The 15,614-nt window shown below is 43.0% G+C and overlaps 1 protein-coding gene across 4 annotated transcripts; it reads left to right on the forward strand.

The window, feature by feature from the left end:
* The first annotated feature begins 2,006 nt into the window (after positions 1 to 2,006).
* Positions 2,007 to 13,863, forward strand: Fus (FUS RNA binding protein). 4 transcript variants are annotated; one of them, XM_048789832.1, is made up of 15 exons: positions 2,007 to 2,123; positions 3,635 to 3,659; positions 3,799 to 3,953; positions 4,835 to 4,979; positions 5,116 to 5,303; positions 5,795 to 6,011; positions 7,598 to 7,632; positions 9,142 to 9,174; positions 9,728 to 9,831; positions 11,190 to 11,319; positions 11,646 to 11,747; positions 11,835 to 11,979; positions 12,587 to 12,690; positions 12,790 to 12,937; positions 13,505 to 13,863. In XM_048789832.1, the coding sequence occupies exons 1-15, from the start codon at positions 2,111 to 2,113 to the stop codon at positions 13,542 to 13,544; spliced, it is 1,584 nt and encodes a 527-aa protein (XP_048645789.1). In that variant the 5' UTR covers positions 2,007 to 2,110; the 3' UTR covers positions 13,545 to 13,863. The 4 variants fall into 4 exon arrangements, with proteins under 4 accessions (XP_048645789.1, XP_015346837.1, XP_048645790.1 ...); XM_015491351.2 differs by having other exon boundaries at positions 11,856 to 11,979; XM_048789833.1 differs by having other exon boundaries at positions 4,838 to 4,979.
* The last annotated feature ends 1,751 nt before the right edge of the window (positions 13,864 to 15,614 follow it).

Consider the following 15,614-nt stretch of genomic DNA (forward strand, 5'->3'; position numbering starts at 1 on the left):
AGTGACCTTTAAATGAATGGAGGCCCTGTACATCAAAGTATAAAAAATTAAAAAACGGGCGTCAAGTGGTTCAAGAACCCCCTAGGGATTCAATCCTTGTTAGCCAAAAAAAAAAAAAAAAAAGACCACACACCTAGCTCAGTGGTAGAGTGCTTGCCCAGAATGGGAAAAGCCCAGGGTTTAATTCCTAATTTCTCCCTACTTTACCCCACCAAAAACAAAATGAAGGTGAGAAGGAAAAGCTGTATGGCATGTGTTCCAGAATGAGTCCTTTGTCTTACTTGTTTTGTTCAATAGTTTGAAATTGCCTTCTTCAAGCAAGTTGAAATTTAATTTGAATTTCAACTTTGAGCACAAGTTGGAAGTTAATTTGAATTTCATATTTTGTCCTTGCTTTCACAGGAAGCACACAGGGTTTCAAGCATTCTAAGGCCTCCATGTAACCAACAAAAGGAGTGTCTTGCTGTTACACAAACCTGGATTTCAATCAGGAGTTGCTTTAGTCAGTTTTTTTTTTTTAATTATTTTTTTTAGTTGTAGGTGGACACAATACCTTTATTTTATTTGTTCATTTTTTTTATGTGGTGCTGGGGATGAACCCAGTGCCTCATGCATGCTAGGCAAACAGTCTGCCACTGAGCCACAACCCCAGCCCCTTTAGTCAGCTTTTAAATTGCTGTGACCAAAAGATCTGACAAGAACAATTTTAAGTAGGAAAAGTTTATTTTGGGGCTCACAATTTCAGAGGTCTCAGTTCATAGACAGCCAACTCCATCCTCAAAGATGAGGCAGAACATCAAAACAGAAGTTTGTGGTGGAGGAAAGCAGCAGGAACAAGGCACCACAGGGCTCCACTCAACAAGGGCAAACATATACACCAAAGGTGTGCCTCCAGGGTACTTTTCAGCCACACCCTACTTGCCTAGATACCATCTAGTTAATCCCTATCAAAGATTAATGCACTGATTAGGTTAAAAGTCTCATAACCTAATCATTTCATCTCTAAACTTAATTGCATTGTCGCACACATAGCTTTTGGGGGACATCTCACACCTGAACCGGTACCTCAAGTCCTGACCCTTAGCTGCACTATAATCACAGATTGTTCTTGGTCTTATCTATAAAATGGAAATCTTTTTACTTTAACAAGATTGTGATGGGAAAGACATCAATGGTACATTTTGAAATCATTGATTAAGCCTTATATAAATCCCTGGGATCTGCACACTGGCTCCTTGGTAGTGCTTCAGAAAAATAAAAAGTAGATCCTTCCAGTAAAAGGCTGGGGACCCCAAATCTAACGTCAATGGTTCTTGAAGTGGAAGGAAGGCCTGCTGGGCTTGCCCTATCCACGGCTAAGTGGAAAGGGTCTTGCTTAACAATCAGTGCTGGACCCGCCTGGGACCCAGGAAACCAGGCTAACGTCCATGCTTTCTTTCAGGTCAAACGTCACAATCTACAAATCCTGGTAAAGACTAAAGAAAAGGCACCCTGAAACCGTTTCGTGAAAAAGCATGCACACGGAGAGAGGGTGGGTAGTGAGGAAACGTTAGAACCAGAGAGGTTAGTGGTCGGACTGGACGAGGCGTCTAATACAGTGGAAGGGCAACGGAGGACAGAAACACACCACGGAGAGAGAAAGTGAGGCCAGCGAAAGGGGCCACCCAGTGGAATTTCAGTTCCCACACCAGGACTCCAGGCCGTGACTACAGTTCCGCCCTCAACCGCCTGGGCCCTCTCGCCCCGCCCCGAGTAGGCAGCTAGACCATACCATTGTGTACATATAGGGGTTGACATGAGTAGGGGGCTAGTCCTTCAAAATAAACAGGAGTTATTCGTCAAAAAATTATAATATACATTAGTATATAAATTTATAGCTAAGCTATTTCCTTTTTGTCCGTTTGGACTCATTTATTCCTCGGAAAATGGTGGGAATACGATCCTTCTTCCCCTTTCCTTTTCCATATTTGGTACATTCCGCCGCGGTACGTAGGCGGGGAGGCGTACATAAACCTCGACGCAGGAGGCGGGGTTGCTCAGTCCTCGAGGCGGCGGTGCTCAGTCGTGTCGGAGTTTTGTTGCTTGTCGGCCTGTGCGCGCGTGCGCGGACATGGCCTCAAACGGTATGTAAGGGCGCGAGGCGGCTGTGGTGCGCCTGGTCAGGGCTTCGTTCTTTCCCAGCTGGGCTTTTGATTTTCGGTGGGCCTGGGGAGGCGTTCGTGTGTAAGGTCTTCTCGCACCCTTGTGGCGGGAGGTGGCGGAGAAAGTAGAAGGGGCAGGTCGGTGTCGCCATTTTGTTTCGCTCCTCTGGCGACTCTCGCGGGATTGAAAGTCTTGGTTTTGCAGTGCGTTTATATGAGGTGAGTGTTGGGAGGGAGGCGACCTGGTGATTGAAGCATAAAGGGAGGGTGGAAATGCCCAGTCTCTCTAGCATAGGCCCCCTCCCCCACCCAACCCCGCGCTCTGGTCCGCTTTGTCGCAGTGCTGCATCCGGGCATTTGGTGCGCGCACGCGCTCTGCTGGCCCCTCCCCCTTTCTCGCCGCGCGTATCCCACTTCTCCGCCTCGTGTTCGTCCGACTTTTTGTCGCGAGACCCTCAGGAGACTCCGCCGCGCGCGTCCGGTGTGGGCCTTGCCTCTGGGGTCCTTAGGGAATGGGCGGGACTGCTCGGTTCCCGCCCAGATTGCCACGCGGCCGGGGCGGAGGCTCGGGATCGGGGCTTCGCGCCCGCTTAACGGTTGAGGACGGGCAGGGAAATTGATCAACGGACTGGGGGACGGGGTCATTAAGGTTTCCCGCCTAAATTTCCCTTTTTCTGAGGTGAGAACCGAAAAGTACGGCCCCCGAGGCCACGCCCTCTCCCTGTCGTTTTGCCTTTTCCTGCGGGGGAAGTGCTTCATTTCCTGTACAGAAGAGATGACCCGATCTTGCCTAGTGCGTTTTTAATATAGCATTTTGAAAGTGTTTTCTGCTTTTAGCTTGATGAATCTCTTCATCTCTGTGGAAAATAATAATCTGAAGCCACAGGCTTAGGGATTTGAGGATCAGGTGACTTTGCCTCCTGAGGACATCAATCACTTTGTCTTTGACATTTGGGGTCAAAGGTCTTTGTTGTCTTGGTTCTCTGCCTCTGTGCTATAAAACACCGCTTTGGCTTTTTCCAAGGTTGGTCAAAGGGGTGAAGAATGGCGTTTTTTGAGAGACAAATCTTTGGTCTTATTGAGGATGCCACATTGTGAACACCATTGCCTTGGACTTGAATTCAAACCTGTGCTCTTTTATGCAGAATCTTAACTAGTATAATAGCTTTCTCCTAAAACGGATGTGAAAATGAAATATATGTAAATTTAGAGCAGCTTGTGGCATTGAGTTTGCAGAACATAATAGCTGTCCATGTCCACCAAGATCTTTGAACTTGCTCAGATTCTTTGAAGAAATTTGTATTGTTTTTCTTTATTGTAAGAAAACTTGTATTGCCCTCTTGTCTACAAATTAGTATCTCGTGGGGGGATTTATGCCTTTTCTTGCAATCAAGTTTTGTTGGCTTTTCTTAATCTGGGGCCCTAGTACTTATTAAGTTGAGGAATTTACTTCTGTGATTAGAAGATAATGTGATTGTGTTTTTGTTTTGCAGACTATACTCAACAAGCAACCCAAAGGTGAGTGCCATTTCTGGGCTTCCAGAGTTTGTAAAGGGCAAGGGTGGTCAAGGTAATTCTCCCTTTTGTATTTTTTTGTTTTTCATTTTTTCTTTTCTAAGGTAATTTTTCCTCAGTGCAGCTTTTTCTTTTTTTCTAGCTACGGGGCCTACCCCACCCAGCCTGGGCAGGGCTACTCCCAGCAGAGCAATCAGCCCTATGGACAGCAGAGTTACAGTGGTTATGGCCAGTCAGCAGATACTTCAGGCTATGGCCAGAGCAGTTATGGTTCTTCTTATGGACAGACCCAAAACAGTTGAGTCCCTCTTACTCTGGGTTACTTCTGTTCTTTCTGAATGCTGCTTTTCTAAAACCTGAATAGTGCTGAAATGTTGAAACTGGTTCCTATATTTTCTTTTCAATCTCATAACTTTTAAAATTCCTTGGAGACTTAGTCCTTTCAAACCAAAAGTGCTATGGATTGTAATTATTTCCTTTTTTTCTTAAATTGAAACTTTTCTGTATATGTTGACCTTTTCCTGTTTCCTTTATTGACATGAAAAGGAGAGGAGTCTTAGGCTGATTCTTACATGGAGGAAATAGTTGGCTTGGAAATGATTTAAGTCAGGTTACCATACATCATGTGGTATACAAGGAGGTTAAATTTGCCTGAATGTTGGACTTGTAAATAATGTGGATTGTCTGGTATATGTTGTATACATACCAGCATGTTAAAATGCAGCTAACACATACGGATCTTTTGGTTTTGGTGGGATAGGTAAGGGAATTGGAACTGGAACTATCTTAAAGAGTGAAATTGGAGCATTAATTAGGATTTATAATTTTTTGGTAACTTGGATTGAACCCACAAGTGGATTACCACTGAGTCATATCTCTCCCTGCTCTTTTATATGTTTTACTTAGAGATAGGGCCTGTCTGAGTTGCTGAGGCTGGCTTTGAACTCAAAATCCTCCTGTCTCAGCCTCCAGAGCTGCTGGGATTACAGGCATGTGCCACCACACTCTGGCTAATTTTAGGATTTAAAAGAGGGTAACTTGATCAGTTGAGATACTAGCATTTTTCTAAACTGACTTTTCAAGTAAAGTGATACATAATGTTTAACCCATTTCCTGCCTTTTTTTGTTTGTTTTAAATTTCCTCATAGCTTTTACGTCTCCCTTTCTCTTCTTTGTAGCAGGCTATGGCACTCAGTCAGCTCCCCAGGGATATGGCTCCACTGGTGGCTATGGCAGTGGCCAGAGTTCCCAATCATCTTATGGGCAGCAGTCGTCCTATCCTGGCTACGGCCAGCAACCGGCTCCCAGTAGCACCTCTGGAAGGTAAGTTGGTAGTGGGGGATGGATGACACAAAAGATTAGGGTGAATTGTTAGTGATGGGTAAAGAGAATGGGGTAGGATGAAAGTGAAAGGGAATAATGGATATGGTAAGATTATGATGTTTTTTCTCCCACATAGTTATGGTAGCAGTTCTCAGAGCAGCAGCTATGGGCAACCCCCAAGTGGAGGCTATGGCCAACAGTCTGGCTATGGTGGACAGCAGCAAAGCTATGGACAGCAGCAAAGCTCCTATAATCCCCCCCAGGGCTATGGACAACAGAATCAGTACAACAGTAGCAGTGGAGGAGGTGGAGGTGGTGGTGGAGGTAAGAAGGGGTCTTCAGCTGTGTCTCCTACTTATTTTCTGTATTCTATTGTTTAGCCCTTATCAAAGAGTTTTTTTTTTAGTTCTTTTTATTTTTATCTCTCATATTCTTTTATTTCTATTGTCTGTTGGTCCTTTTACTAATGTTTCATTTCCCCTACCCCCTTATTTTTGGTACCTGGGAATGAACCCAGGGATGCTTAACCACTGAGCCACATTCTCAGCGCTTTTTATTTGAGACAGGGTCTTGCTAAGTTGCTGAGGGCTTCTCTGAATTGCTGGAGTTGACCTTGAACTTCAAATCCTCCTGCCACGGCCTCCCATGCCTTTGAGCTTAAAGGCATTCATCACTACGCCTGGCCTGGCTTCCTCCCCTGACCCTGGGGATTGAACCCAGGTCTTGTCCATGCTGAGCACTCTCACACTGCTACTAAGCTACATCTCCAGCCTGGTTTTGCCCCCACAAAAAAAGTATCTTTTCTTCTCCCACAGGCAGCTATGGCCAAGATCAGTCCTCCATGAGTGGTGGAGGCGGTGGTTATGGCAATCAGGACCAGAGTGGTGGTGGCGGCGGTGGCTACGGGGGAGGCCAACAGGACCGAGGGGGCCGTGGCAGGGGCGGTGGCGGTGGCGGTGGTTATAACCGCAGCAGTGGTGGCTATGAACCCAGAGGTCGTGGAGGTGGCCGTGGAGGCAGAGGCGGCATGGGGTAGGTGTCTTGTGAGTCAGGGTTTATCTTTGGGGAGTGTGGAGGGTGCATGAATCTCCCTTGAAACCAGTCCCTAGTGCATGGTTAATATTCTTATTCTCTGGGGATCTGTGAGGGCTTTGATTTTGGGGCAGTGACTTTCTTTGTACTTTCCCATTTTATTTTTATGAGAACTTGGGAGGCTAAATTCCTATCCACACCTGTGAGTAGATGTTTGAGTATGATGCTTTTATTTCCAAAGAAAGAAAGTACATAGCTGTGTATGGATTGGAGTCATTGATATCCTAGGCAAGAAACATGGAAGTAAAGACTTCTTAACTCTGCAAGGGAAACCGATGATCCCACTCCTGGGAAATAGGGAAACTTGGCATGTGCATTCCCATGTGTTCTCCAGGGGAGTTGGTAATGGATAACCTGACTTCAGCTTCCAGGAATTGGCTACTTATTCTTCCCGTATTCTGTAGTCACTTGAATCCAAGAACGTGATTTGCACTAATTTGACTGACTGATTTTGTGTGTGACTTGGTTTATGGGGTCATCTGACTGAAGTGTGCAGACCTTTGGGGCAAGATAATGCTTGACAAGTGGAATCCCACCTATTTATTCCACTGTCTGCCTTCCCCTGGTTGGTTAAAAGCATCAGCTTGTCCAACTGGATCTTCTTTCCTTCCCTTCTGCTGAAGTAGAACCTTAGATTTGATGTTAAAACATTTGTCAAATCTGTTGGATATATAGGATTTGAAGGATCCTACTATCTCCTTGAAAAGGGGAGGAATGTCAGTGTTACTTTTTTTGGAAAAAGTAGGTTTTTTAAAATGAGTTTTGTATATGGTAAGTATTCAGAGGTGGGTGGGGGCAATCTCAAAAATGTGCAAAATAAGGAAAACTCTGTTGTGTGCGTGTGTTTATTGCAAAACTTTAAAAAGAAAAACAACTGTTATGTGACTGTTAACTTGCTCTGCATTTTATGTGCCACAGGTATGAAAGGTGACATTGCAAAATACTCCGCTCTTCTCACAGTGTAGAAGGGGTGACCCCGGGGGTGGAGGGTGATCAAAAACAGCTCAGTAGTTAGGATAGGGCTTAGCTAAGTCTGTCTTGCTTTAAGGGGAAATTGCCTTTGGTTTTGACTTTTTATGGAATGGGGTTGGGTCTGCTTGCTGCTTTCAAAGCAAAATCCACAAAAATGTGTTGAGGGCTACCCCAGCCTGGTGTGAAATGTCTTCTGGGTACATTGGGGGTAGGGTTTTTAAACCAACTACTGGGTTGTCAACATTCACGACGAGGAAAAAAACATCTGCTACGTCGGAAGAACAACCAAGGAAAATGGGTCATTTTTTTTTTCCAGAGGAAATAGATATATAATCTTTTAAAGCAAAATTCTTAACTGTGTCTGAGAAATTGCACACGTGTGTGTGACATGCTCACAGGTCAGACAAGGGTTGGTCAGGAAGGGATGTATTTTAGTAGCCACTTGTATCTTTTTCCCAAAACACCTACCCATGTTTGGGGAATGTTAAAATCAAAAACACCCTTTTGTAGCCGTTGGAAGCTTCATGTCCTTTCTTCTAACTTGTCTTCTCCAGCGGAAGTGACCGTGGTGGCTTCAATAAATTTGGTGGTAAGTGAACAGAGTTTCCAAAATTCCCAACTCCCGGTAATGCTTTGTCTGATTGTTCATTTGCAGATGTCTTAGCGTGTTAATTTAAGTGTCAAAGGTTTTGAAGTGTCCATAACCACCTCCAGAAAGTAGTGGGGTAGAATGCCACCCTGCTGCCAGATGTGTGCTAACCTGGAGGCAGGCAGGGGTAAGACTCAGCAGTCGTCTGGTATCAAATTGGTTTGACCCAGGTTCATAGAGGTATCTAGTAGGCCTCTTGATAGGGGTGTTGCCATACCTGGCATTTAGTGACCACCATTTTGAGAAACTGGAGGGAGTGTGCTGGAACACATGGTACCAACTTGGCTTTAGGATCCTTTTGATCAGTATGTGTCCAAGGCTAGTGTGTGTGTATGTGTGTGTGTAACAACCTCCAAATGTTTTAATTCTGTGAGGACATGAAATATTGCCCTGCCTGAGGACGGTGAAGTTGGTATATATTTTATATTAAGTACCAAGTGGTGTCAATGCAATTCTACATAATGTACTTAATTCAGATGGGCAAATAGAAACTAGCTCTGGGAAGGAAGGTGTGGACTACTTCAAGAAAGATTTGGGAGCATGTGTGGCTCATGGGAAATAACCAGGTCTTAAACAGCACAAACTGAATTCATGGAAAAATGGCAAATTTGAGAAGTCTCCCAGTAAGCTGGAACTTTTCTGGTTTGGTTAACAAAAGGTTTCTTGATTTGTCTCAACATTAAAGCCAAAGGCGTGGGTTCATGATTTAGGTGTCATTGCGTATGGGTACAATATTTGCATATGATGAATTCAGATAAACATTGGTCAAAGATGGTCTCTGGAAAAAAAAAAAGAGGCTGCATTATGGAAATAAGATTTCTGGTCTGTTCCCTGGGACATGCTTTAAAAATACAATAGCTATCATGTATGTTTTAATTTTCATGTGGTTTTGGGGAAACTTAACATGGTCTTAAGAATGGTTTCTAAAGATGAAATTAAAAATTGTTCCACAATTGATAAGTGTTTTTGGTGTTAAAGTTTGGAGAAACTGGATGGATGCACATCACATTGCTGGTGGTGAGCCCATGTCTCTCTGGGGTGAGAGAAAAAGGGCGAAGCTATGAGTTGGTTTGTTAACTTTAATGGATAATTTCCTTCACCCCCCCAAATCTGCGCTGAGGACATTTCCCAGCCTGAGCTGGGGGAGGCAGCATTTTCTGAAGTGTGGCGTTGTCCCTGTGGGGACTCAGGTTACAGATATTAAGAAATGGGCCTGTGTCTCCCCCAGACCTGCCGATGATATTCTCCTCTGGGCAGGCCCAGGACAGGGTTTGGAGTGAGGCTGTGAGCACTTAACTGATACTTTGCAAGAATATGAATTTGGTATTAATTTTTTTCCTTGTCTGTCTTTCCTGTTGACTAACAGTTGCTCTTTTCCTTGTTTTTGTTTTCTTTCTTTTTTTCTTTCTTTTTTTTTTTTTTTTGTTTTTGTTTTTGGTGTCACTTAAGGCCCTCGGGACCAAGGATCACGCCATGATTCTGGTGAGTTCGCTGGTGGTGGCATGAAAAAGTTGTTAAAGTTAGTATCTAGACTTCACCTAGATGTTTTTTGAAATTTATAAAACAAAAAACTGAAAAAGCAGTGATAGAGAAGGGAAGAGTGTTTTAGATATACTTAACAATTCATAAATGAGTATATCAGAAATGTTTGGTAAATGAATAATTCTTCAGCAATTTAGAGGGTCTGGAATGAGCCTGAGGATCTGTAACAATTCACAGGTGATGCCAATTCATCTGTGGACCATACTCCAGAACTGGACAGCATTTAAAAAAAATCTTTACTTTTTTTTCATGTAAATTGTCTTAGGGATCTTTAGTTGAAAGTTGATAAGCACTGATGAATTTTGTGATCTTGGGCAGTGAACACCTGAGTCCTGGTTTCTGTACAGTGTTATAAAATATTCTAATGGATAGTTGTAAAACTAAACCCATATGGGTATTCAAATGTGAGAATTGAAGGGCTGTTAATTTTTTTATATTTTAACTTTGTTTTTCCTTTTTAAATTTTTCATGTTCCCCTGTGTTCAACAAGCAGAACAGGATAATTCAGACAACAACACCATCTTTGTACAAGGCCTGGGTGAGAATGTTACAATTGAGTCTGTGGCTGATTACTTCAAGCAGATTGGTATTATTAAGGTACTGTGGAATAGAGTACATAGTTTCTACTGGTTGGCAGGCATTTGGATTTGACACATTAGTAAAAATCAGTCATAGTGATTGCCAGTAGTAAAAATGGAAGTTCTTTTTTAGTTGTTGGTGGACCACTGAGCCACAACCGCAGCTCCTAAAAATGGAAGTCTTTTTTTTTTTTAATATTTATTAGTTGTAGTTGGACACAATATCTATTTTTATGTGATGCTGAGGATCGAACCCAGGGCCTCGCACGTGCTAGGCGAGCGCTCTACCGCTGAGCCACAATCCCAGCCTCAAAAATGGAAGTCTTAATGGCCGTTGCCAGCTTAGTTTGGTGAGCAAAGAACAGTAGTTGTTGCCATTTTTTAGGAAATTGCACAAAAAGAATGAGTGATAAGGAAGGTGCCCCAAGACAGTGTAGACTGTGGTTTTAATTTAGATTGAATGTGAGATACTAAGAAGTAACTGGGAAGGGAAGAGCTGTAGTTTGAGAATGATAAAAGCTTCAGTTCTGGAAGAGGAAGATGGAAGGTGTGTTAGTCCTTGAATCAAGTGTCTTAAGATGCTTCGGGTAGAACCCAGGTCCTCATGTCCTAGGCAAGTATTCTATCACAGAGCTATATGCCTCACTTAAATCATTGCCATGCCAGAAGCTGTCTGGATCCAGTGGTTCTGCTTTGAGCCAAACTCAAAATTGAAAATATTTGGAAAAATAGATGTGTCTGAGTTGAACTTGTCCATACGTTTTTTCTTATCAGTCGTAAACAAGAAGTAAAACAATTACATAGCATTTACATTTAGGTATTAATAAATAATCGAAGATTTTTATTTGTGTGTGGTGCTTGGGATCAAACTCTTGGGCTTCTGCATGCTAAGTAAGTGGTATACTGCTGAGCTACAGGCCTAGATCCTAGGAATTTAGGGTCTAAATCAGTGTAGTGTCTAGGAAATAAAGTATATACAGGAGCCAGGAGTGGTGGTGCATACCTGTAATCCCAGCAGCTCAGGAGGCTGAGACAGTAGAATCGCGAGTTCAAAGCCAGCCTCAGCAAAAGCGAGGTGCTAAGCAACTCAGGAGACCCTGTCTCTAAATAAAATACAAAATAGGGCTAGGGATGTGGCTCAGTGGTTGAGTGCCCAAGTTCAATCCCCAGTATCCCTCCCCCTGCCCCCATCCCCTGGCCAATAAAAAGTATATATAGGAGCATGTGTGTTTGTTACATGTAAATATTGGGTCCTTTTAAGTAATGGAATGGAATATATGGATAATGGGGGATTTGGGAAGGTCCTAATCCCTCAAGGATACCAAGGGAAAATTTCATTGTTATCCTCCAAAATTGATAATATTTTGCATTTTTCAGACGAATAAGAAAACTGGACAGCCTATGATTAATTTGTACACAGACAGGGAAACCGGCAAGCTGAAGGGAGAGGCAACGGTCTCATTTGATGACCCACCTTCTGCCAAAGCAGCTATTGACTGGTTTGATGGTATGTATGAGGAAACAGGTTGGGTGGGCATAGATATGTGTCTAACCTTAGGAAGCATGTTACATTTCGAGGCTTCTTTTGAATCTTCCACCACTTAGTTTATAATTTCATTGTAGTCTAATTTTTGCTTATGTTTTAGATTATAACCCTTTTTAGGAAGGTATACTCTTAGATTGTACCAAGTGTTTTTGAATCTACAGTCCTTGAATCAAGTGTCTTTCTCAAGATGCTGCAGGTAGAACCCTCATATATCCTAGGCAGGTATTCTATCACAGAGCTACATGCCTCACTTAAATATTTTTTTATACGTCCTTTTTTTTCTTTAGGCAAAGAATTTTCCGGGAATCCTATCAAGGTTTCATTTGCTACTCGCCGAGCAGACTTCAATCGGGGTGGTGGCAATGGTCGTGGAGGCCGAGGGCGAGGAGGTGAGCTACTACCTCCTGGTGGTGAATGTTGAAGATGGTAAGGGCTTGCATGGAAAAGATGGTTAACCAAACTTGAAAGTGGAACAGACTTCTTATATCTACACCCAGGACCCATGGGCCGTGGAGGCTATGGAGGTGGTGGCAGTGGCGGCGGTGGCCGGGGAGGTTTCCCCAGTGGAGGTGGTGGTGGTGGAGGTCAGCAACGAGCTGGGGACTGGAAATGTCCTAATCCGTGAGTGAAAGTATTTCTTTTAATTTTAGTACTCTTATTGTAGAATTGTTTGGATATATTTCTAAACTAAGAAATGAGAAATTTGGGTTGCATGGTTGAGGGAGGATTCAATTGAGTGTGTTAGATAAGGTTGGTATATATTCTGCTGTTACCTGTGGGAGACCCAAGATCCCTAAGAGGGTGCTGGAAATTAGAGTATCAAAATCCTGTATGCTTACTTGAAAACAAGCCCTGTGATATTGGGATAGTGGGTTCTGATAGTTTAGATGACTATTAAGTGGGTGGGGTTAGGATATATGCAGAATAAATCTATTGAACAAATTGTGTGAATCTTGGGGTCAGGATGGTGTGGAATTAAAGAGATTCCATCATGCTGCAACTCAGAAAGCCTGCAATTAAAAAATTTGGAATTTTGTATGATTTTCAAACTGGTTGATCATAGGAAACAACTGCATGTGGGGGAATATTATATCAGGAAAGGTGATGGACTGGGGTTTAGTGGTTGTTCAGTGGTAATCACATTGGTTGTTCTTGTCTTCTGTTCTTAAGTCTCGTTAATTCCAGTTGTTCCTCTATTTTTCTAAAATACTTGCCTTCTTTTTCTTAGTACGTGTGAGAACATGAACTTCTCTTGGAGAAATGAATGCAACCAGTGTAAGGCTCCTAAACCAGATGGCCCAGGAGGGGGACCAGGAGGCTCCCACATGGGTGGTAAGAGAGAGGAGTTGGACAAAAAAATCGCTTAGTTTTTAGCAGGGAGGCTAGGGGGAAGTAGGAGGATAGAGATCTTATATATTTCTTTTGTCCTAGGGGGTAACTATGGAGATGATCGACGAGGCGGCAGAGGAGGCTATGATCGGGGCGGCTACCGGGGCCGTGGAGGGGACCGTGGGGGCTTCCGAGGGGGCCGGGGAGGTGGGGACAGAGGCGGCTTTGGCCCTGGCAAGATGGACTCCAGGTGAGTAAGAGTATAAAAAGGAAAATAAAGCAATTGAACACAGGACATGGGGTAATAAGATTGTGTTGAAAATGGTTTCTTTGTAAAGAGCTAAAAGTTGCACACAATGGCATATACCTTTATTACTGACAGTTGTGTTTGGAGGATCCCAAGTTTGAGATCAGCCTGTGCAAATTAATTGAGACTCTCATTAAAAATTTAAAAAGGGGGGTTTGGGGTTGAGCCAGGCATAGATAGTAATCCACCTGTAATCCCAGGCTGAGGTATGAAGATTTCAAGTTCAAGACCAGCCTCAGTAACCTAGTGAGGCTTTTAGCAAGATTGTGAGGTCAGTGGTAGGGCAGCACTGGGTTCAGTACCCTGTTTGTCAAAAGAGCTGGGAAAGGTGGGGAGGTGGGAGAAAGGAGGAAAATCGGGAACTACTCTTTAGATGCATTTTACTTACAGATAAGGCATTTGCTTGGTTGAGACTTAAGAGGGTCTGGTAGAATATTTGGGGGTATGGAGTAGGTGGAGAAGCTGGTAATTCAAATCTAACTTTTTCTTTTTCTTTTTCTTTTTCCCTAGGGGTGAGCACAGACAGGATCGCAGGGAGAGGCCGTATTAGCCTGGCTCCTGAGGTTCTGGAACAGCTTTTCTTCCTGTACCCAGTGTTACCCCCCCCCCTTTTTTTTTTGTAACCTTCCACCTCCTGAACACCCATGGATTTGTGTTGGACTACATGATTGTAGCCATACCTCTGGTTCCCATTAAAAAACCATCCTTTTAGTTAAAATTTGTTACTCTTCCCCCTCTTCACTTTCCTGGAGGATTGATGTCCCTGACAGGAATGTGGAGAGTGTGCCTCTGAGATCATGCTGTGTAGCAGGAATATAATGATTTGTTCCTGCCCAGCAGGAACTAGAAATAAAGTATTTGATACTTGATCTAGGGGAGAAAAGGACAAGTGGTATCCTTGAGAGTAGAGTTTAAATTTATGTCACGGCAAAATTGGGTGTGTAATGGGGTAAATGAAAATACAGGATGTGATGAGTATTGATTGCTCCAGGTTTGCCTGTCTATGGGAGTTTTGCCACAATTTACATGATGGTTTTTGTTTACCATTTGTTGCAGATTTACTCTTTAAGAATTCTTGGCTGTTGAGGTTCAAACAAATTAGATTTGTATTTGGAGCAGTATTAAATCTGACCATGATGGGCTGGATGTAGCTCAGTGGCAAAGCATTTGCCTCACATTTGCAAAGCACTGGGTTCCATCCCCAGTTCCAAAAAAGAAAAACCAACAACAATAAACAACCACCAAACCAAACCAAACAAAAACCCCAAACAAAATCTGACTATGGGAGAGAGCACATTACCAAGTTGGGAGAATAACTAGAGTGCCTCTTTTCATTCCATTGTTTAGTGCCAATGGAGGTTCTATGGAGTTTTGATGGTCTAATCGTAAACCCTAGAAAACCAGGCCATTCGCTTTACAAGCTGAAAATGAGGGGCAGCAGTTATGTTGCTGTCTCAGAATCAGAGATTAGGAATCAGAATTGAGTACTCTTTTGATACCATTTCTATTAGCATTTTAATACTGATACAATTGTGCAGGAGGTTTTGAAGGGGGCAAACTTCTGTCCCAAACTTGTTTGCTTAAATGCTAAGAGGATGTTAAATTTTGAAGAGGTCTGGAGATGGTGTGTGAGGTGGGTTAGATGGCTGGGAAAGAAATGTACAGGGTGGTCCCTTGTATTTAAAGGAGATGAGAAAGTGGACTGCTATCTAGTTTTTGGGGAATTGGATCTTCAGTAGATAATCTGCTATAGGAAGGCTGGTCTAGTTAGATCACTTTTATATTTTGCCTATGGTATTTTGAGGTTTTAGGCTTGAAGATTCATGATTGCTATGGATGGGAAGTCTGGTGTGGGTAGGGTATTGAGTTATATAACACTGACTCCCAACCGCTTAGCATATGACGTTGCAGACCTTTAGAGACTCATTTTTCTTGGACTGGGGTGGGGGGGCGGTGTGGGTCAGTGGTTAAGTGCCTGAGTTCAATTCTTGGTACAAAAAATATTTTTTTCTACTCAAATTGAATTAAGTAAACTTGTTTATGCCTGCCAGCCAGTTGTTGAACATGAACTTTGGTGAACAGAAGTAGCCAAGAGCAAACCCAGTTTTTTTTGGTGATGCTAGAGATCATATCCAGGGTCTGGCACATACTGAGACCCACTGTTGGAAGTATTTTCTTATGAAAGTCCCCCTTCCCTTGCTTCTGGAGATTGAACCCAGATCCTTTTATTTTCTAGGTACTTGCTATATCATTGGAGTCATGTCACTTACTGCCTCACTTGAAGCTATGCTGACGTACATTCTCTGTTCAAATATGTATTCTAGAAAAGTTATTTCATCTCTGGTGTTGGCTTTTTATAAAAGGTTATCAGCTGCTTAATCTTCCTGCAGGAAAGGGGTTGCTCTTAACCAAGAGTAGGTTGGGAGTGGCCTTAAGTCTCCAGGCCATGTTATGGCTTGGCTTATTGAACTTGGAACATGTGAGAGAACCTTTGGATTTAGAGCCAAGGATAACTTTGATTTTGATTTATTTGGTTTGAGTAGCCTGGTTGAGGTCTCTTAAGACATTTACTTTTGTTGCTTCCTGTGTTAGGTTTTTTTTTTTACCCCCCCCCCCCCAT

Source organism: Marmota marmota, unplaced genomic scaffold, assembly GCF_001458135.2.
Source record: "Marmota marmota marmota unplaced genomic scaffold, marMar, whole genome shotgun sequence".
In the NCBI taxonomy this organism is placed as follows: Eukaryota; Metazoa; Chordata; class Mammalia; order Rodentia; family Sciuridae; genus Marmota; species Marmota marmota.